The 23,198-nt window shown below is 46.2% G+C and overlaps 1 protein-coding gene across 1 annotated transcript in view; it reads right to left on the bottom strand.

Annotated features, from left to right (window-relative positions):
• The window catches only part of ADGRA2 (adhesion G protein-coupled receptor A2), a 125,205-nt gene that overhangs the window by 33,660 nt on the left and 68,347 nt on the right, over positions 1-23,198 (bottom strand). Inside the window, exons 3-4 of the mRNA XM_060251882.1 lie at positions 2,280-2,351; positions 839-910 (exon numbers count right to left, since the gene is read on the bottom strand). Coding sequence (XP_060107865.1) covers positions 839-910; positions 2,280-2,351 — 144 coding nt within the window. The remainder of the gene's footprint in view (positions 1-838; positions 911-2,279; positions 2,352-23,198) is intronic.

Here is a 23,198-nt window from a genome sequence, read left to right as displayed (position 1 = left end):
AGGATGGAGGAGGGAAAGCATGGAGGGGAAAGTTGAAGCCGCTTCTGCTCACATGCTGTGGTCACAAGGAGAAACATGCATGTCTGAGTCTGGAAGATGCCAAATTCCCATTGGACATCTGCTTCACAGCCCTTGCGTTGTCACCCAGAGGCAGGGCCTGTGGGCCTAGCAATAATCTGCAAGTGGCAGCTGGAAGCTACTGGCCAGAAGAACTGCTCACAAGCAGACAGCTAGAGTTTTAATTTCCAGATCGGCAGTCACTTTTCAGTTGCATCCTAAAAAGTTACTTGATTAATTAGGATGCTGGAACGTGTGCTTTAGTTTTACGTGCAGAAGGTAACCTGGATTGTGGTCCATCGGCTCTCACCCTCCTTGGAAGGAAAGCCACCGGAAGGAATTCAGGGTATCCTAGCTAAATTCCATTTTGATGAATTAAAGGAGAATGAGCTCCTTATTCTGGGGAGATTTGGGGGATGGAGCCTGAGGAAGGCAGGGTTTGGGGGGGGGGAGGGAGGGAGGGAACTCAGCAGGGTATAAGGCCATAATGTCCACCCTCCAAATCAGCCACTTGCTCCAGAAGAACGTATCTTGGTCATCTGGAGATCAATTGTAATTGTGTGTTATGCCAATAAAGGTGTGATATTGATTGGAGATAACAGGAGATTTCCAGGTGCCACTTGGAGGTTGGTAACCCTACCTCCTTAAAATTTTGCAAATGGGCTACAGAACGGAGTCTTGATAGCAATAGGATTCCACTCATGGGCACAGATGAAACTGACAGCCTACAATCCCGAAAGGGTGTGCCAAATACAGCCATTGTCCCTACCCAAATACTTACAAGCGGATGAGGTTGGCCAATCCCTGGAAGATGCTGGTGCTGAGACAGCCAATGCGGTTGTTGGAGAGATCTCTGGGAATAAACAGAGGAAGCACGAGCCATGTGAGAATTATGAGAAGTCACAGACACCAACTACACTGGGTCTGCCAAGAGGAAACTGCAAGCCACAGGGACAACTGCAAGGGGAAGAATGCTAAAAAAGAGTCCACCCACAGGCAGATGCCAGAACCAAAAGGGGGCAGCCCCTTGAACACTGTTCTGCATTTTGAACTGCCCTGAGCAGATCTTTGAACCTAAAGTTATGCACAAAGCAATGGATGCTGCTGCATGGACAGGACTGGGAAAATGCAAACTTTCCTACCTAGATGGCAGCCATCCCAAAATTTCACAGCAAAGCAGGTTTAGGAAGGATCAGAGAAAATCTAGGGGGAATCCAAAAGGTGCAGGAATGCACCTCAATGCTGAGGAGAAGTGGGATGTGGACTTTCCAAAAGCACTGAACTCAGAGCAAATAACGTATGTGGAAAATGACTGGGAAGGGCTTGCTCTTGCTTTGTCGCCAAAATCAGGAAACCTAGAAGGGTCAGAGATACCAGCAAGAGAGAAGGACAGGCTTGTCTGTTACCTCCTGTGAAGGTTCTCTCTGCCATGAAGTCCTCTTTCTGTGGAAATAACTAAGGCAACACCAATGGACTATGCTAGAGAAGAACACCAGAGGGAACCGGTCCTCTGGTGTGGCCCTTTGATAAGGATATCAGGTAAGGAAAGTGAGTGAAAGGTCTGCATCAGAAAATCCATTACTGTTTTGACTGAAAATGATTTGTCAAAGTAAGGCAGGAGATAAATCCTTGAAATAAATAATTTTTTTTTAAAGTGCATTTACTCGAGTACATTTCCTTTTAGGATACACAGGCCTGGACAATATACAGTAGTGAAAAATTAACATGAAACCCACATGCCATCAAAGGGGGAAGAGACACTTTATGAATGACACTCAGGGACTGCATTAATGAACTAGGTTCCATGTGATACAGTGGTGGTGAAGGAGGAGGAGGAGGAGAAGAAATTGGATTTATACCCCGCCCTTTAGTCTGAATCTAAGAGTGGCTTACAATCTCTTTTACCTCCCTCCCCCACATCCTGTGAGGTAGGTGGCTGAGAAAGCTCTCACAGAAGCTGCCCTTTCAAGGACAGCTCTGAGAGAGCTATGGCTGACCCAAGGCCATTCCAGCAGCTGCAAGTGGAGGAGTGGGGAATATAACCCGGTTCTCCCAGATAAGAGTTCACGAACTTAACTACTACACCAAACTGGCTTGAAATGGGGTTGATGAAGGCAACAAACAATGAGCAAACTGGAGGGCTGGAATGGGATTAAGAAGGGAGAGGAGGAAATGGGTTTGGCTACTTCCAAGTGGTCAGGAGCAGGACGGTTGATACTTACAAGCGCTTCAGGTTTGAGAGGCCAAGAAAAGCTCCAGGCTGGATAGTGCTGATCAAGTTGTTTTTTAGGTCTCTGAGAAGAGAACACACAAAGGATTAGTTCTGTAAGGACACAAGGACGGTATTTCTCCTTACAAGAAGTCCAGGATCTCTTTATACTGCGAAGAGGGCAAAACTCCCTTCATGGAATGCCATGCAGTTATCAAAGCAGCAGCACTGAAGCTGTTGCTTTCTGGTGGGAAGGGTCATCAAATCACAGCTGACTTATGGTGACCCTGTAGTACGGTTTTCAAAGCAAGAGATGCTCAGAGGAGGTATGCCATTGCCTGCCTCCGTGTGGCGACCCTGGACATCCTTGGTGGACTCCCATTCAAGTACTGGGCCCTGCTCAGCTTCCAAAATCTGACAAGATCAGGGTCAGCCAGGTCAGGGCACTGCCTTCCCCACATGCATTTATCCACATATAGTGTAGATATGTTGTTTTCTGGGCATAGCGGAATCCCATTATTATGATAGTATCAGCTTTTATGTATTTATCCCTATGGAGAACTTTTCTGGTAAAAGGGAAGAAACTGAGGTGCTAAATTGGAAGCTAGTCTCAAGTGGAGAGATGTCCAGGCAAAGAACTTCTTGCCTTGGAAACAACACCTGTTTTCATTTTTGCCTTCCTGGAAGAAGAGTTCTTTGCAAAGGCCTTCTAGTTTAGCTCCTGGTTTCCAACAGTAGCCAGTCAGATGCTTTTGGAGAGCCCACGAGCAGGGCACTGGCGGCAGCTTTCTCCACAGGTTGGCTCCTCTATTACCATTCAAAGTGTATCTGAACATGGAAGCCCAATTAAGTCATTATGGCAAACAGCTGTTGGAAAATCTATCTTGTTCCTTGTCCCCTTCCAAAGGCATCTAAACCAATTACCATTGTCATATCTTGTGGCAGTAAACTCCGTAAGTTAGCACTGTGTTGAGCACCCCACTCTGAAACATAACCACATCCTGAAACCACATAGTTAGCTTATGGCCAATGTTCCCTCTAAGCTGCAGAGTCTTGTGAGCAAAAATTCTGCTTTGTGAGTTATTGGTATTAGTGAGCTACTGCATAAATTACGATAGTTTGCTCTGGGGCCATTTTTCCTGAGCTAAGACAAAAACGTGTGAGCCAGAAGCTAAAAAACTGTGAGCTAGCTCACACTAACTCAGCTTAGAGGGAACACTGCTTATGGCCATCCCCAGTGTACAACCAAATGACATCAGAATGTGCAAACAATTTTGCCACAGGTTGCAGAGGGGGAGAATTCAACAAAGGGCTACTAATTTCCCAGCAGCAGTGTGGCCAGGTCTGTTGTAACCTGGATGGTCAAAGCTAGCCTGATCCCATCAGATCTCAGAAGGCAAGCAGGGTCAGCCCAGGCTAGTATTTTGATGGAAGACCACCTAAGAAGGTTCTGCAGAAGAAGGCAACAGCAAACTCTTTCTGCTTCTCACTTTTCTTGAAAATCCTTGGGGGCTGTCATAATTTAGCAGAGACTTGATGGTACTTTCCACCACCATTATAAAGTGTACTTCTGTTGTCAAAGTGGTGCATAATGCTCCATTACCTACATTACAGAGTGACCAATTTCTACCCAAGACAGGTAGGAGTTTGACATCAACTCCCCTTAACCCAAGGGCATTAATTCCCGTTAACCTCACATCAAAGAGTGTTTGTAGCTGCAGGAGATTGGTTATTGTTCTGTAATTCATTAAGAACCCTCAGATGGACTCCTCCCCAGTAAATGGTGATTCTCCTTCCCACCCTCAGTTTATGCAACGTAATAAGAAAGAACAACACACACACACTCACTAGACCGCCCATGTGTTTTAGAGGTCTAGCCAGAAAGATTGAGGGTGGCAGGAATCAAGCTACTCTCTCGTCCCACACCCATGTGTTGTCCACATGGCCATTAAAATCTGGGGAAGCCAAGCTTTCAGGGTTGGTTTTTTCAAAAGAGCTGTTTTCTAGACCTCGTGGCCACTGAGACAGATTTGAAACTTTGAAGGAAAAATGCTTGGGGAAAAAAGGCTAGTCAAGCAAAGGTCAAGTTCAGGGTGGAGACAGTGAGGTAGAAGTGAACATCAAAACAGCAGCTCTTGTTCACTGACATCAGCAAAAACGACCGTCGGTTTTCAATGCAAATAATCAACTGCACCACTGTTTGAAAAAAATCATAGCGTTTCAACTGGTGTAGTACCACAGAATAAAAGAGGATACATAAAAGGGGTCATTTGCCAAATTGCAAAAAAGGAATGCATATTATACTGGAATAGTTTTTTTCCAAGATAATATGGTATTGTATATTTGATTTCCCCAACCCCCTTTCATAATGGAAATTTTTAAAAGACCCAAATGTTTACTCTTCAAATGCACACACAAATGTTGGTTTGTCCTTGCCACCCCCTGACACCCTCCCCCATTGGCTTCTGGTGGATTATCTGTCTTCTGCTTTGTTTAAAGCTCTCTGTACAAGATTACACAAATTTAGTTGATATGATAGTATGTTTTAAACAATCCTATGGCTCAATCATAGATGTCAGCAGCAATTCCTAAGGCTACATTATTTCCCCTTAAGAAATGTGTACCAAAACTACCTAAGACAGCATGTGGAGCTTTTGATGATTTTTCAAGTTGTTCTCCTCCCCCCCCCAGTGAGAATGGGTTGGGAATGCTCACTCAGAGTGTGAACTTGTGTCATGGTTATTGTCTTGCCAAAAGTTTGATTCTTCTTTATGGGAAAAAAAAACTGGACAAAGCACAAGTTCACTCATTGTAGTCTGGCACTTACTATGTTCATACAAACAATTCCAAGATTATGGTACATTCCCTGCAGTGAGAAGATATGTGCTCATTAGGAAGCCTTTTCCTTATGTGTTCTGTGCTGACCAAGGCCGTTCCTGTTCCCCCACCTCCACCCCAGCTTCTCCACAGGTGGTGCTAATTGCTGAAATTTGCTCGCAGTGAGATAAGAACCTGGAATCTGGGAGACACACGCAACCCTCTTGCTGCTCCCTCCACCTCCTCCCCATATCTCTACAGCCTTGAGAAAGGAGAGATGAGTATGCAGACCCCACCAAAGGCACCTGCTACCCTAAATCATCCACCCTTTAAAGGAACAGGAAGCACTACTCTCACAGTCCCAGAAAGACAGCTGGAATTAGAAACCAGGACTGGCAAGGATTTTTTTTTAAAGACACAATCCTCTTCTTGACAGTGACACATGCAGTGGCGATGCTAGGGAAAGACCCCTTCCACATACCACAGAGGGCTGTTGCCAGTCAGAACTGACTTACTTTGCACGGCAGGCCACTGACTCAACTCAATACAAAGGAGTTAAGGCAGACAAGACATTGGAAGTTCCTGATTGGAGCTCCTAAGCAGGTTTCCTTGGTAAATAGCAACTGCTTGGCTCACTGCTTTGGATTGGGACTGTGAAGGGGGGGGGTGTTGATCCTCTTGCATGGTTTCCTGAACTCAAAACAGCTCCACAGAGCGGTTCCAGAGCCAGTGCGCTGGAGCGGTTAGAGGATGTCAGACTGGGATCGTGCTGATTTTAAAAAGCCCACAGTGACAGAGGAAGGAAATGGCTGCCACACAGCCATAGTCAAGGAAAATCACTGCCATGTGGGTGGGAAAATCTGGACTTTCCCATGGACATGCCAGCCCTCCCAGCATTATTGTAATCTTTCCCATAACGCTGAAGCTAAGCAGGTTTTTAAAATTATTTTTTATTGTGTGTGTGTGTGTGTGTGTGTATGCATGCTTGGACATCACAGTTAACTTCTGATGACCCCTAGTGGGGCTGGGAGGCAAGGATGTTCAGAGAGGTGCCTTGCTTCCTGCCTCTGCGTCCTGGTCCTGGTATTCCTTGGAGGTCTCCCTTCCAAGTATTTGTCAGGGTTGGCTCTGCTTAGCTTCCGAGACCTGACGAGATCAGGCATGCCTGGGCTATCCAAGTCAGAAGCAAAGCGGGTTTGATAAAGATGTGGGGAAAGGTGGGGAAATCCTCAGAAGTGCTCAAACGCACTACAAATCTGTGAAGCAGGAAAAAAAACACACACATTTCCTAGCAACACTGAATCTCGGGCACCTAACCTGTGCTTCTCTCAACCTTCCCTTCTTCATAGTGTGTTCACTGTGATGATAAAATGGACAAGGAGAGAGCTGTGTTCAACGTCATGAACTCCTTGGAGGAAGGGTGAGTTAAAATGTACCAAAATAAATGACCATACAAACAGGCCATGTATGCAGAGCCTTCCTATCTCCCCCAATGAGACAAATCTGACAAAAAGATAGCACACATGACTCACCATTTTCTACTACATCCTCACAATGAGAGAAAAGCGACAGAGAGACTGGCACAAGGGCACATAGGGATTCAAACCCATATCTCTTCAGATCCCAGTCCTGTCCCCAGCATCATCATGACGCTTAGCTCTGTTCACTCGTTTCAGATAGCAAGGCAGGAAGGGTTAAACATACACACAGAGACTTAGTGTCCTGTGGTGCTTTGAGAATGCCAGACAAGTGTTGTGGTGACAAGTGTTCCCTCTAAGCTGAGTTAGTGTGAACTAGCTCACAGTTTTTAAGACTCTGGCTCACACATTTTTGTCTAAGCTCATGGAAAAATGGCTCCAGAGCAAACTAATTTATGCAGTAGCCCATAACTTTAATGTCAGTAGCTCATGAAGCAGAATTTTTGCTCACAAGACTCCACAGTTTAGAGGGAGTATTGGTGGTGACCAATACTCCCTCTAAGCTGTGGAGACTTGTGTGCAAAAATTCTACTTTGTGAGCTACTGACATTAGAGTTGTGAACTACTGCATAAATTAGTTTGGTCTGGGGTCATTTTTCCTGAGCTAAGACAAAAATGTGTTAGCCAGAAGCTAAAAAAACCTGTGAGCTAGCTCACACTAACTCAGCTTAGAGGGAACACTGGTGGTGACCCAGGTTCAAATCCTTATACTGATACAGAAACTTGAAGGCTGACTTTGGACAAGTCACACACTCTATGCCTAAACTATCCCACGGGATTGTTGTGAGGATAAAATGGAGCAGAGGCAATAATGTAAGCTGCCTTGAGACCCCTCCCCCCCCCAAATTGGGGAGAGTGGCATGGAATTAATAAAGTAATTTTTTAAAAAAAACCATTGGTCCTGATCTGAGTCAGGACCAACACTTTTCAAAGAAAAAATTCTTATCACACCTTTTTCTCTATAAATTGTGACCCATGGTGGCTCCCTCAGCTAAGAAACAAATACACTGAACCCAGCATTCATCAGCTTCACCTACTAACAAACACCAAGTTCTCACATTCCCCCAAACCAGAGCCCTCTTCTCTATTTCTGTTAAGCTGTGTGCAGGCACTTTGTGTCCATGTGCATGTGCTCTGGACTCAAGACATATCCACCCTCAGATCTAAAGATCAGGGAAGGGGGGCTGAAACCCATGGAATTCCACTGCACATGTGTTCTATGTACAGACTAACAAAATGTTTAAATGGCATCTCCTAAAGGCAAAACAGGGACACTGGCTCCCCAGGGAGAGAGATGAGAGAACAGGCTGCCGCTGGTAAACAGGGATAGTCAAAGGGTACACAGGCTTTATCTGTGATCCAAACTGACCTTGGACAGCAAAGAGATGCTTTTTTTCCCTCAGGGCTAGACATGGGATGCCTTCTCAACCATTGCTGGCTTGCCGCCAAAGAGGAGCAAGAGTTTAAGAACATTAATTACCCACTACAGAAAGCAGAGGAAGAGTCTCTAAGGAAACAGGAAGATGTCAACTTGAGGAGGGTGTGGTGTAGGGATCAGATAACCCTTTGGTGCCTGCACTGCTGCTCCTTCATATCAGCCGTGGACAAAAGGAAGGACAGAAGAAGACCTTGGTGACTGACACAGGGCCAGGCAGTCATAGAAGAGAAACAACTACTAGGCCCTAGAAATACTGAATTCTGTAACTGAAATGACACCTGTCTACGGTAAAAGGACTCAAGCTTGCAGCAATAAATCTATACATCTATTACTCAAGTGTGGCCAGATCTGCGGATATCTAAATCCATGGATCGAGCTCATGCTGAGAGAAAGGATGAGATAAGATGACAGGAGGTGTCTCTTCACCACCACTACCACCACCACCCCGCCACTGCTGGACTCCAAGATTTGGAGGCAGGGCATGGCATGGATCAAATATGTACAGCTGCCCCCATTTGCTTGCAGAATCAGGCCCCTCTTGATGCCTAATTTAGGATGTTCGTCTGGTGTAGAGTTTAAGAGCAGTGGATTCTAATCTGAAGAACAGGGTTTGATCCCCCACTCCTCCTCCATGTGCAGCTGTTGCGTGACCTTGGGTCAGTCACAGTTCTTGAAGATCTGTTCTCTCAAACGCAGTTCTCTCAAGAACTCTCTCAGCCCCACCTACCTCACAAGGTGTCTGTTGCGGGACAGGAAAGGAAGGAGACTATAAGCGGTTCTAAGACTCTGAATAAGGGACGGGGTATAAATTCAATCTCTTTTTCTTCTTCTCTTGGACCCTGTCCTGACCCAGGCTGTACACAGCCTTTGCTTGAGTGGAGATTTGATCCCAGAGAACTAATAAACAAAGAAAAGTGGAAAGAGAAGCAGGCCTCTTTTGCTTGCAAGGACGGAGGCGTTTGGCAGCTTGAATGGTTGGCACTCGCTATTATCAGGAGGCTGCTTTCCAATTGCAGAGAGATAAGAAGCAAGACCAAACACAGGAAACAAAGGGAGTCAGCATGAGTCCCCCTGCCAATCACTGTTTCCACTGCTGACTTCCTTCTGCCACACTCGATTCCAAGTATCTTGGAACAGGAAGGGGCTGCGCCTTGTAAGGGTGACATCCTGGACTCAGTGTGTCTGCAGTCTGATATGCATACATTCAAGTTTCAAGAGTGGTCTTAGGCAACATATATTGGGATGAGAATCCTGTTAAGCCTGAGTGAAGAGCACTCCTGTGATACCTTAAAGATGCCTGAGCTGAGTTGGTCTTTGGGATTCTCCAGAAGTTCAAGGGAAAGAACTGTGCCCCAGTGTTTACCTGCAGATGCTGGAAGTGAAGAGCTGTGGAACATCTATTTGTGTCAAGTACACTAGTACTCCAGAGGGGGCAGTAGAGCTAGTAAGGTGAATAAATCAACCCCCTTTTAGATAGCCTTATAATCTGTTTTAGTAGCAGGATGCTAATGGTAGTAATCCATTTTAGTAGCAGACTGCTAATGGATTTTTTAATGTCAGTTCAGACACAATCGTTTTAGCAACCAGCTGCTAAGAGATTTTATTTACCTGTTCATACAAAGCTGCTTGCATCCTATTGACAAAGCAGGGCTGAGCCATTTTTTGAGGGAAACTGCTTTCTTCTATTTTCACCTCTTTGTTGCACTTCTGAATTGCTGTGATGTGCTGTTTAAAACGTCTGTAGCACTTCTTACAATGCTGCTTCTCCCCTGCCCTTTTTTGCCACACAATCTTCCTCACTCTTCCCGCCAAAACATTCTAAATTGAGCGCTGTAGCGCTGGCTAAACCAATATAGCACTTCAGTGTTACAGCGGCAGAATTGAGATGCCTTGACTCCACTGAGGGCCTATATAGTTTTTGCACTATAGTGCTCAACTTAGAATGTTTGGAGGGGAAGGGTGAGGAAGATCAAATGGCAGAAAAGGAGGGGGAGTGGTACAGTTTGAAATGGCCACAGTGCTTCAGAGATGGCTCATTAATGGGATGAAGTATGCTGTATGAAACTCCCATCCCTGTATTGCTTTACTCGGAACTGGGCCAACAACGGATAACATCCATCCTAGAACAGCAATGTGAAAGGGGCCATAGTTTCCTCTTTATCCTGTCTATTCTGGTGCTGTTTCTTTGTTTACCCAAATTGCTATTCTCAGGAACTCCCTTCTTTCCTCCTGCTTCCTTCTCTTCCTGTGTTTGTGCACTCTTTCTCTCTCTCACACACACACCTCTATAAGAGAAACATGCACTCTCTGAATCTCTCTCCATCCTCTCTCCTCCCTGAATTGTTCATCAACTTTACTGGCTGCCCCAAGTTTTGGTTATTTGGGGAAAGAGAGAAAAAGTTCTCTCTGTCTGCTTTGTCTTCCACTTTGCCACAGGGGGAGAGGCTGTGGAGCAGTGGAAGAGCTTGTGCTTCACATGAGGAAGGTCCCAATTTCAATCCCCAGCAACTCCAGTTAAAAGAACTGGGTAGTAGGTAGTGTGAAAGACCTCTACCTGAAACCCCGGAGAGTTGCAGCCAGTCTGAGTAGACAGTATGACCTCGATTGACCAATCGTCTGATTCAGTATAAAGCAGCTTCATGTGTAATCATGTGTGTTAAAGATCTCTACCAGAGATCAGACAGCCAGAGTAGTACAACTCTGTAAATGCACTTTTAGGGAAGGTTCAGTGGCGCAGTGGTAGAGCATCTGCTTGGCATGCAGATGGTCCCAGGTTCAATCCCCAGCATCTCCAGTGAAAAGGATTAAGTAGTAAGTGATGTGAAAGGCCTCTGCCTGAGACCCAGGAGAGCCAGTCTGAGCAGACAATACTTACCTTGATGGACCAAGACTCTGATTCAGCAGAAGGCTGCTTCCTATGTTGTCACCTATATCTTCACAAGATTCCACTTGAAATCAGACAATTTCGGTTTCCCATCCCAGTGTGCATTACATGAGACCATTCTTGAAACGCCAATGTTGTTTTACAGCATCCCTACCAAAGGAATCTCAGAATGATCAACTTGTTGCAGAAAAAATCTCCTTCCACTTGTCTGGAGTGGTCAAGTCAAAAGCCCAGGAGGCCACCAGAAAGAAGAATCCCAACCCCATGGATGAAGAACCCACCATTCTGTTCATGCATTCCCTTACCCTGTGCCAGGGCAACGACGAATGAACAAATGCTAGAAAGGCCGCGGGGCAAAGTTTTTTCTGCAGCTGGGCCATTTCCCAAGCATGTGATAACTTACAGGGTGAAGGGCCCTCGTCAGCACAGCCACAAAAGGCCTCTGTCTAAAGTTCAGCCTGGAGGAAGCTCCGTTACATCAATCAGCTCCATTCCACAGAGTTTGGTGTCTCATCTCAGATGGAATATTGTCAGAGTCAATGGATTGGATCCAGACTAAACTGGCAATTCCCTCTTCCCTTTGTAAACACCCCCCTCCCGGGTCATTTCTCAGGATCTCCTATTGCATAGGAGCAACAACCCAAAAAGATCTATTGGATGCAGTGGAAGATAAAAGCTGGGGAAGTTCTGTTCTGCTGATGTTGAATTGATTCTGGGTCCAGCCCAAAGACTGGGAAGCAACATGCCATCACTGGTCTGGCAACACTTTTAGATGAACCTTCTGCTTTGGAAAGATGAAAATAGGCACCCTTTTGATGACAAGTGGATGCACCAAAGCATTGTGTTTGCCAATGAGGAAGGCAGTGGCTCTGTGACAGGACACATGCCTTCTATGCAGAAGGTCCCCAAGTTCAGTTCCCAGCACTTCCAGCAAAGGCATCCCGGGAAGCTGCCGCTAGGAAAGATTCCTTTCAGCCTAAAACCTGAGGAGTGAAATAATATTGGGTTATATGGAGAACATGAATGCTGCCTTATACTTCAGTGCACCAGCCTACCAAGATTAGAATCATTTACTCTGACTGGCAGTGGCTCACCATCCTCTCAGGTCAGATGTCTTTACATCACCTACTACTGAAGCCTTTAACTGGAGACACCCCAGAGATTGAACCTGGGACATTCTGCTTGTAAAGGAAATTTCCTGCCACTGAGCCACAGCCCCATCACTCCTGAAACCACATGTCTGAGGAGAGGAGGAACTTCAATGGGGTATGATGCCACAGAGACCAATTTCCAAAGTGGCCATTTTCTCCAAGAGAACTGGTCTCTGAAGCCTGGTGATCAGTTGTAATTGTGGGACATCTACTGCTTCAGACTAACACAGTTGCCCACCTGGTTCTATCTACAATAAAGGCGGCAGCAACTCCTGTTTAGGGAGACAAAAAGTCCTGAACTGGCCTGGGTGCTACTCCTGGGAGATAATGGTGTCTGGACACCCTGAAAATGAGCACACCCTGCTTAAACACAGTGGATGGTTCCTTCTGAGACGAGGGGCAAAGGGCTGTGGAAGGAGCGAGTCATCTGGAGATCAGGCAGCAGCAGAAAAGAAAATGACTCTTTCAGAAAGTTCCAGTGGTTGAATTTTTTTGCATATATCTGGCAGGATCCACTGAGAAGCACTTATGCATTCAGCAGGCACAGGCGGTAGGGTGTGTGTGTGGGGGGTGATGCTGCATGGCGTGTTTTCCTATGAAGAATGATAACTTGATCAATCTGAGGCCAGGTTTAGCCATGCAGTGGGCAAAAGGGCTATAGCAATTCAGATTGCAAGTATTTATGCAATTATAAGTGTCTCCCTTTTCAACCCAAAGTGGCTTACAATAATCCCCCTTCTCCATTTTATCTGCACAATGACCTTGTGAGGTAGACGAGACTGTGATTGACTGGCCGAAGGCTACCCAGCAAGCTTCCATGGCAGAGTGGGGATTCAAACACAGGTCTCCCATGTCCCTAGACATATACTTTAACTAGTATACCATGCTGGAGTAGACAAGTCTCATTTTTAATGCTCCCTTCTTATAAAAAACTCCTTGCAAATAAACAGCATTCTGCTTCCCACAGAAACAAAATAGACTTCAGAATACAAGGCAAGGAAGGACAGGGGAGGCAGAGCATCTGCTTTGGCATGCAGAAGGCCCCAGGTTCAAATCCCAGCACATCCAAGAACCAAGCAGTAGGTGACGGGAAAGACCCCTGTCTGACACCCTGGAGAGCTGCTGCCAGTCTGAGTAGACAATACTGACCTAGATGGACCAAAGGTGTGTTCATGTGACAGGACTGGGTCCAGCCACCAGCCACTGACAATGAAAAAGGAAGGTAGGATCCCCTTTGACCACTCAAAGAAGGTTATGCTCAGAATCATGGTGCCTACATGTGGAATTCTCTGCCACAGGAGGTGGTGGCAGCCACAAGCATAGCCACCTTCAAGAGGGGGTTAGATAAAAATATGGAGCAGAGGTCCATCAGTGGCTATTAGCCACAGTGTGTATATGTGTGTATATATATATGCTTCATGTGTGTGTGTGTGTGTATATATATATATGTATGTATGTGTGTGTGTGTGTGTGTGTGTGTATATATATATATGCTTCATATAATTTTTTTTTGCCACTGTGTGACCCAGAGTGTTGGACTGGATGGGCCATTGGCCTGATCTAACATGGCTTCTCTTATGTTCTTAAAAGCCACATGAGATGGAAGCTGTAAAAGAGAGGCGAATTGAGTGGAAAATTGAGCTGGGATCCATCTGATTCTATAAACAGCCCTTGCTGCTGCCTCCTCAATAACTAGTACTGAATTGTACACAGCCCCTGAACACAGAAGCTCCACTTAGCATTCAACCATCACTGGACCCTATCCTCCATGAATGTTTCTAATCCTATCTCTTAAAGCCATCTGGCGATTCTCTCGATGGCCTGGTTGAGACCTGGAATAGCCGGCTCTCTAGGGCCATCGAAGAGATTGCACCTCGACGCCTTCTGCGACCTCGGACTAGGCTGGCTCCGTGGTATACCCCGGAATTACGCCAGCTGAAACAAGGTCTTAGACGGCTAGAGAGGCAATGGCGGCGTACCCGCGACGAAGCGACTAGAACATCTTATAGGAAGTTTATGAAGTCCTATGAGATGGCAATCAAGACCGCAAAGAAAACATTCTTTGCGGCTAAGATTGCATCTGCAAATTCGCGCCCGGCTCAATTATTTAGAATAATTCGGAATCTTACAACACTGCCACAGGGCAATTCAAAAGCTAAGGAATTGGAGATAGGCTGTGAGGCTTTTGCGAAATTTTTTGCAGATAAGGTCCAATCGCTCCGCCACGACTGCCCTGCCAACTTAGATGCAGTAAGTGAACTCGAGGCCCAATGCGTGTCTTCTGATTCAACTCTGGATTGCTTCGACCCGCTCAGCTTGGAGGAAGTCGACAGAATTCTTGGCACTGCACGATCCACAACTTGCGATCTGGACCCATATCCCTCCTGGCTAATTAAGGCCTGCCAGGAGGAACTAAGACGTCCTATATGGGACATCATAAATCGTTCCCTTTCAGAGGGTGCTTTTCCAACACCCCTGAAAGAGGCAGTGGTCCGCCCTCTCCTGAAAAAAGTTACATCAGACCCGGCCGAATTGGCACATTACCGACCGGTCTCAAATTTGCCCTTTTTGGGCAAAATTATCGAGAGGGCTGTGGCGTTGCAGTTACAGGAGTTTTTGGAGGACGCTTCCGTCCTAGACCCATGCCAGTCCGGCTTTCGCCCGGGCCATGGGACAGAAACAGTCCTGGTCGCCCTCATGGATGACCTCCGACGACAACTGGACCGAGGCGGCTCAGCAGTATTGCTGCTGTTAGACCTATCGGCCGCGTTCGATATGGTCGATCATCGGCTGCTGTCCCGCCGCCTCGCCGACGCAGGAATTCGGGGGCTAGCTTTACAGTGGCTCTCCTCCTTCCTTGACGGTCGGGGACAAAGGGTGGCAATTGGGGGGGGAGCTCTCTCAGAGACACCCACTTCACTGTGGGGTGCCTCAAGGGGCAGTTCTCTCCCCGATGTTGTTCAACATCTTTATGCACCCCGTTGCCCAGATTGCACGGAGGTATGGGCTTGGCTGTCATCAGTACGCTGATGATACCCAGCTCTATCTATTGATGGACGGCCGGACTGGTGATGTCCCTATAAACCTGGACCAGGCGTTACAAGCCGTGGCTGACTGGCTCAGGCTGAGTGGGCTGAAGTTGAATCCGGCGAAGACTGAGGTCCTTTGTGTGGGCCGCGGCGGACCGGGAGGGGAGGTCACCCTACCGGCTTTTGACGGTGCGCCACTGATACCAGTGTGCAGGGTCAAGAGCCTGGGAGTGCTACTGGAATCCTCTTTATCAATGGAGGCCCAGATAGCTGCCACTGCTAGAGCCGCCTTCTTCCACCTTAAGAGGGCGAGGCAGTTGGCTCCCTTCTTGGAACGCAGCGACCTAGCAACTGTGATCCACGCAACGGTCACCTCGAGATTAGACTACTGCAATGCCCTCTACATGGGGCTGCCCTTATACCGAACACGGAAACTCCAGGTAGTGCAGAACGCAGCGGCCAGGCTGCTGGTGGGACTACCTCGGTGGGAACACGTGCAGCCTGGGCTGCGGGACCTGCACTGGCTGCCGGTTGTATACCGTGTTCGCTATAAGGTGCTGGTTATTACCTTTAAAGCCCTATATGGCCGAGGACCTGCCTACCTTAGGGACCGCCTCTCCCCATATGTTCCCCAGAGAGCACTGATATCTAGCTCTCAAAACCTCTTAAAAATCCCTGGGCCAAGAGAGGCTAGACTGAAGACAACCAGAGAGCAAGCCTTTTCAGCAATGGCCCCTCGATGGTGGAATCAACTTCCAGAGATGGTGCGAGCCCTGCGGGACCTGAACCAGTTCCGCAGGGCTTGCAAAACCTCTCTGTTTCAACTTGCTTTTGGGACAGAACCTGGCTAAACGGATCTGTAGCCATCCAGCCATCCTGTGCATGATTGTGATCTATAGCACTTTATAGCACCTGTTTTATCCATTTAATTAACTATGTAATTGCATTATAACTGAATTGCATTTTAAAATTGTTTGTTTTATATTGTATTTTATTTATATCATGGTCTTCCATGTCTGTGAGCCGCCCTGAGCGCGCCTTTGGCGGGGGAGGGCGGGATATAAAAATAAATTTATCTTATCTTATCTTATATAAACTAGTGGCCATCATTACATCCTGCAGCAGTGAGTTCCACCAAGTTAAGTTTGTGCTGTCTCAGATAGCAAGTGTTGGGAAAGACCTGGAGAATATTACTAGTCAGAGTAAACAGCGATGTCTTGGCATAAGGCAGCTTGGCATGCTCCAATAAAAAGCACGTTCTCTCAAGATAAAGTTGAGAGGGCACATGGTCCAGTAACCTTGCTGTAGCAAAGCAGGTCTAAATCTGGATGGGAGACCTCCTGGGAACCGCACCGAGTTCCATGATGGAAGAAAGACACAGTACTAATGTAAGATATAAATTGAACAAAAGTAATATCCGAGTGGTGACAACTCACAGGGGCGACAGTTCTATTGGGAAGGTCTGAGCTGTTTGCAGTTGAGTCCCCAGATCCCCACCTGTAACCAAATACAATGCAAAAAGTTTCTCCCTCCTTTCTGCCCTGGTCCTCTTTGTTTCCTTCCCTGACTCCTGTCAAACAGCTGCTGTGCATCACCCTACAGATCGCCACAGCTGCAGGGTGCTGTGAAAGCAGTGATCGGCAACATGTGTGGATGAACGGAAGTGCGCAGTTCTGTGTATTCAGCCAGCAACGCAAAACGTCATTAAATCAAGAATGATTCTGGACTAAAAAGCCACAACATCTGTCAATGAGACAGGCAGCTGTTCCCATTAAAGCGCCAGCTCTGCTCTGTGAGATGGAAGGGGGAATCATTAAACATGAGTGAAAAGACAAAACTGGCTAGTTTATATTTGCCTTGTAAGGGCAAGAAGAAACTGAACTCACCCTGTGGAACGAAAACTCTGCATCTTGACAAGATTGTGCTTAGTTCTTCCGTATGCATCGAGGAACACTGCCACAGAACATAGTTCCAACAGGGTAGCCATGTTGGTCTGTACCAGCCGAACAAAATTTGATCCCAGAAACATCTTAGAGATCAACTACATTCTGCAGTGTAGAAGCTTTCTGAGTCAAAGCTCACTTCATCAGATACAAGAATATCCAAAGAAGTCAGCTTTGACTCTTTCAGAAGCTTGCACCTTGGAAAATTTAGTTGCTCTCTGTGGTATTCCTGAACTCAGATCCCATTCTGATGCAGAGCTATTTCCCATTTGAAGACCTCTTATCCAAGGCTGCATTTTCTTGACACAGGGCACTGGGTTCCAGACTCAAAAAACCTGCCACTTCCCCTAAGCTCTTGAAGTCTGCCCTGATCTACCCTCTGTGTCAGTGAACATGGCATGCTGCTGCAGGCCTTCCATCTGACTTGGTAGCCTGCTCATCAGCTCTCTATTAACATATATGAACATATGAAGCTGCCTTATACTGAATCAGACCTCTGGTCCATCAAAGTCAGTATTGTCTTCTCAGACTGGCAGCGGCTCTCCAGGGTCTCAAGCTGAGGCTTTTTTACACCTATTTGCCTGGACCCTTTTTTGGAGATGCTGGGGATTGAACCTGGGACCTTCTGCTTCCCAAGCAGATGCTCTACCACTGAGCCACCGTCCCTCCCCAATGACTGAGGGACTGAGGTCAGTAGAACACATTAATTCCCATAGGGATTTGTGCTCACTCCCTAGGGGTGAGGAATGGGACGGCCACATCCCACTTCTCCCAATCTGGGTTTGCTCCTTTGCATATTACTTAATTGGTGGATTTTGCAAATCAAGTATATCCCATGTTGCATTGCCTTTTTGTCTGCTCCTGGCAACTACAGAATTTGGACAACCAGGCTTTAGGAAGATGTACACTTTGGATTTTTTTTCTGGCAACTTGAGCATACATAGTAGGGTGGGGAGGGACTATCTCTGATTGTCTCTGATTGTTTACATTACCTTTACAGTTAAGATTCACATTCAGTAAAACTTTAGAGACCAAAAAGATTTTCAGGGTACAAGCCATGGGTGGCCAAACTGTGGCTCTTTCACACATATTGTGTGGCTCTCAAAGCCCCCCACCCCATTGGTTGGCTTGGAGAATGCATTTAATGTTGCTTTCTTTCCACCTCCACCCCTATTTATTTTCCTTCCTTCCTGTCTTGTGACTCTCAAACATCTGACATCTATGTGGCTCTCACATTAAGCAAGCCTGGCCATCCCCGGTATAAGCTTTTGAGAGTTAAAGCTCCCTTCATCAGACACAAGTAGAAGTGGAGATCTGAGTCTTTTTTATCTCAGGCAGAAAGTGGGAGGAGTGTTGTAAAGAAAGGCAACTTTGACTCTCAAAAGCTGGCACTCTGAAAATCTGCTGGTCTCTAGGATGCTACTGGACTAAAATCTAACTGTTCTGTTGCAGATCAATACAGCTAACCTCTGCAACTAAAATAGATTTATAATATACTACTTTCTACACACACACAATTCAGAAAGCTGCTGAATAACCAACCAGAATTTACAGTTGCTTGCTAAATGTCACTCTTTGTTGTCCTTCCTTTCTGTTTTGTCCCTCTGCTTTATGTGTTTCCTACACAGCCATGCTTCCGTGCTCATCCCCCCCATTCAATGCTGAATTTTACAATGCCGCCCACCCTTAATAATAATAATACTTTTTATTTATATCCCGCCCTCCCCGCAAAGCAGGCTCAGGGTGGCTCACAACACGTAATTCATATTTACAGCATGTCTGATCAGGAGGGGGCCTAAAATGGGATGGTGACACAATTATGTTTAACACTTGACTACAGTGGGTTCACAAGCCACAAGCAAATTGAGCCGTATTATTATTATTATTGTGCTTAATCACCCCATCCCAGTCTAAGCCAGGCCCTGGGTGATGTACATCAGTAAAATACAAGTTAAAAAGAAAATATACAATAAACAATACAATAAAATTACAATAGAATTATCCTGATGGCATCTTGCCAAGTTTTTCTTCTGGGATTTTGGAGCATACAGGGCAGGGTGGGGAAAGGAAACCTCCTAGGGGGAACAAAAAAGGAAAGGTGCTAGCTATCGCTGTCCTCAGTCAAAATGTTCTATCCCAGCCTGTTCCCCACTATGCCACATGAAGCTCCAGACCATGGCTGGGGCAGGAGGGAGTAGGCGCTTCCATCTTCCTCCCCATTCTGTTTTCTTGAGCTGAAATGTGGGAGGGGGGGCACAGTTGGGCAAATATGACCTCTCAGCTCAGGAAAATGGGGCAGGGAAAGGTTGAATCCCCTCCTGTGCTGCACTCCTGAGTCCCCAGACCATTTGGGAATGTTCGTTCTCCAATGTAACATCTTATAAATGTGTCAAGGAACCCAAGATGTGAAATGTCACATCCAGTTTGGCCCTAATGTGATCTCTTCCAAGCTTAGTTTGATAATGTCTTTTTGGAAAACCTGCAGTCAAACCACCTTTGCATGCCACCTGCATGGGAGGGTGAGCATTTCTTAAGGTCCTGCCCACCTGCATGCCATTTTCCTTGCTTCAAACCACTTACAGGTTCTATTTTTCCCTGTGGCATCAGAGGACTTTAAAAACTTAAAAAACAAACAAACTGGCAATTCCTAGGTGGCTACAGAACAGGAACACTGTAATTAACTGTTATCATGTTCTACTAGTTCCTCTGAATTCAAAGTTCTAACTTTTATAAGTTATTTTTGTTGTAGTGAAAAGAGCTACAGTCCTACATTCTAAAAACTGAAATATGGTAACTCAGAGGAATAAGATCTAGACAACAGATTGTTATACAGTTATTGCACTGGATTTGTTTTGTTTTTTAAAAGAGGCACATAAAAGCCCTACCTTGATGTGGGAGCGGGGGGGGGGGGAGAAAGGAGGGGGTGGAGGCAGAGCAAGTGCAGGGCAGTCTCGACCATGTCCCATTGCTACTCTGAATGCTTCTGCATTTGCAGTGGCAACACATGTAGAATTTTTGGATGGAAACAGCCCATGTTTCCAACAAGGGTTGAGATCTGTCTTGAGAACAGCTGGGGAGGGACAAAGCCATCCATCTCTCCACAAAAGATCCAGCTGCAACGAAGACTCCCTTTCTTGGCCACATACACAGCGAGACCCAACACAGTGCACATACTCCACAAGGAGCCACACAGAGCTGCCCAGAACAAAGCCTGGCCTGTTCTCTATGGAGTGAGAGTCATTTCCTCTGAGACAATAAAAGGCCTCCCCTCTCACCTTGTTCCTGCCTGCAGTTGCATGGTGGGACTTCTCCTAGCTGAAGGCCTTCTTTGTCTCCTGAGGGGAACTGTTGCTTATTGACCACCCCAGCTGTGGGAGCCAGCAAAAGAGCTCTTTCTCCCAGCAGGTGGCTTTTACAAGCAAGGTTAGCAGTCTCTAAGGAGCAGAGCTGGGCTCAGGAAAGAGCTGAGCCATCTAGGAGAAGCCATCAAATGAAACAGAACCCCAATTTAGAGACCAGCAAAAGGTCTATTGTAGAGTCAGAGCTGCTACCTGCTCTGTAATCAGCATCTTGGTGGTCCTCCAGACCTCAGCAGCCCCTGGGGCTCTCCTGAGGCCTAGGTGATTTTATTTTATTGGGCTGCCCTTCCAACAGGGAAGCCTCCATACCCAAGATAGGGACATCACCAAACATCAGCTGCAAAACTTTCTGAAGTGGAACACGCTGCTCGACTTGCTCTGCTTTCCCCCTCTCCCATGTAAAATGGCTTATGGATGCTTATGTATTACCTGGCTTATATATGCTTTCTCATAATATTTTAAGTATATAGTATTAGTGGGATGACTTCACTCAATGAAGTAAGACCATCAGAATCGTTTGAGCTGTGGCTTCTACCCTCTACAATATTTTGCCAGAGAAAGCAAAGGAGGTAGTGTTGCTTTTAAGGACACAAGAACATCAAGAACAGCCATGATGGATCAGACCAGTGGTCCATCTAGCCCAGCATCCTGTGCACAAGACTCTGCTCTTCAGAAATGCCCACATGAAACTGCCTTACACCGAGTCAGACTGTTTATTGGTCAGTCAAGGTCAACATTGTCTGCTCTCACTGGCAGCAGCTCTCCAGGCTGTGGTCTTGCACATCATGTACTATCTGATTCTTTAACTGCAAGGGCTGGGGACTGAACCTGGGACCTTGGGCATGCAAAGCAGATGCTCCACCACTTACCACAACCCCTCCGAACCGTTCTCCATGCTCTTCAGTGCTGAACTGCATTTTAGCTTCTCCTTTCTATGTATTCCGCTTTTTTGTAAAATGAAGCAAAATCCAGACTCTGGCCATAGGAAGAGGAAGAACTCAGTCACTCCCACCCCACTGTGTCATGCCTTCTTTCCTCTGCTCTGCAAAGAAGCATGTTAGTTGCCTGTAAAATGAGAACCCTTTCACCAATTTGCAACTGGACTCTGCTCCGAATACATAAAGGAAAGCCAAGAGTAGCTTTTTGCTCCGAGGCCACTGTGCTTTTGGAAAAAAGGAAGGGGGCACCAGAAAACACATCAGCAGCCAACATGGTACCCTTGGGCACCGCAATGGGAATCATCGGTATGAAGTGACTCAGTAATTGTCATAGGTGGGGATGATGATCCTGGGAGTCTCTGGTTCTAGTCCAGCCCATGACACTAGCATCTGAAACACAGAGTTCTGAATTGACTATTTTCTTGGGAGCAAATGGTCTCTTAGAATTAACCAACTGCAGAAAGTTCTAGCAGGAGCCTAAGAGAGCAAAAGTTAATGTCTCAAGGAAAGAAGTAACCACTAAGCCTGCCCTCTCTGCCCAGAGATATTCCATCACACTCTGCTTTATGTACAGCACAACCCTAATGTCTTTACGCCCTTTCAAGCCCTCTGATGTCAACGGACTGACTTAAAAGCGTGTAATTCTGTTAAGGATTTTACTCTTAGTTAATTCCTATGCTGATTTTTGACCTTGTTTAACAGCCTCCAAGACGGTTCATGGCATACATAAAAGATCAATGCAATGTAAAAGCCAATTAAACAGCATCCTGAAGCCATGAAAACAGTATCATAAAACCACAGAAAACATAATGGAAAGCACAAGGAAAGAAGACATAGCGCTGACCAACAATAATCAGTCTGCCGGCTCAAAGGCATCCTGGAAGCAGAAGGTCATTGGTTTTCTTCAGAAGGCCTCCAGAGATAGTGTCAACATTAACCCATGAATGATAAAATAAGGGGGCAGTAGCAGGAAAGGCCCTGTTGTGAGTCCCTACCAATCTTCCTTCAGACAAAGCAGATTCCTTCAGGAAGTCCTCACAGCACTTTTCTGCCTTCTAATCCCTTCAGCCTTTACCACCACTACTTGCTGCTGAGGCCTATAAAACAAGTCACTCATTCTACTGTGATGTTTTTGTTTCATTTTTTAAAAAAATGAAAAAGTAAGAACCCCCATGAACTTCTCATGGCGCATTAGGCACCATCTTTCATTTAACGGATTTCTATTTATACCATCCATGTTTCTCCAGAAATATAAATTACCTTTTTAATTACTGACCACTTAGGGCTCAAATTTCTGTTTCTTCATCTTACCCCAGGCAGTGTTCCCTCTGAGATGAGTTAGTGTGAGCTACCTCACAGTTTTTAAGCCTCCAGCTCACATATTTTTGTCTTAGCTCAGGAAAAATGGCCCCAGAACAAACTAATTTATGTCGTAGCTCACAATTTTAATGTTAGTAGCTCACAAAGTAGAATTTTTGCTCACAAGACTCGACAGCTTAGCAGGAGCAGTGGCCCCAGATACTTCCAAAACTTCTGAATTGTCAACAACAGATTCCCATTTGATTCCACAGCACATTGTAAAGTGATTGCAGCAAGACGGATCTGCACATAAAGGCCTTGAGATCACAGATGTGGTGCTCCATTCCCAAAAAGCAGCTGCCTCAGTCAGTCGGTTGCAGCAGAAAAGGGAAGACAAGAGCCCCCACAGCACCAGAAAGATCATTAACTGATTTATTGCCACATACGTTTTCTGACGCAAGGGTTAGCGGGTATTTATAGATGTGTTTAGATGCGCAGTGTCAGTACAAAGGAACTGAGGCTGCCAGTCAGCACATGGAGAGGCAAGGTGGCTCAGTGGTAGAGCACCTGCTGCGCATGCAGATGGCCCCAGCAAT

The sequence above is a fragment of the Heteronotia binoei genome, chromosome 12 (genome assembly GCF_032191835.1).
Source record: "Heteronotia binoei isolate CCM8104 ecotype False Entrance Well chromosome 12, APGP_CSIRO_Hbin_v1, whole genome shotgun sequence".
NCBI classification, from domain to species: Eukaryota; Metazoa; Chordata; class Lepidosauria; order Squamata; family Gekkonidae; genus Heteronotia; species Heteronotia binoei.
The sequence above is the reverse complement of the archived record's forward strand: the minus strand, read 5'-3'. Positions and strand labels throughout refer to the sequence as shown.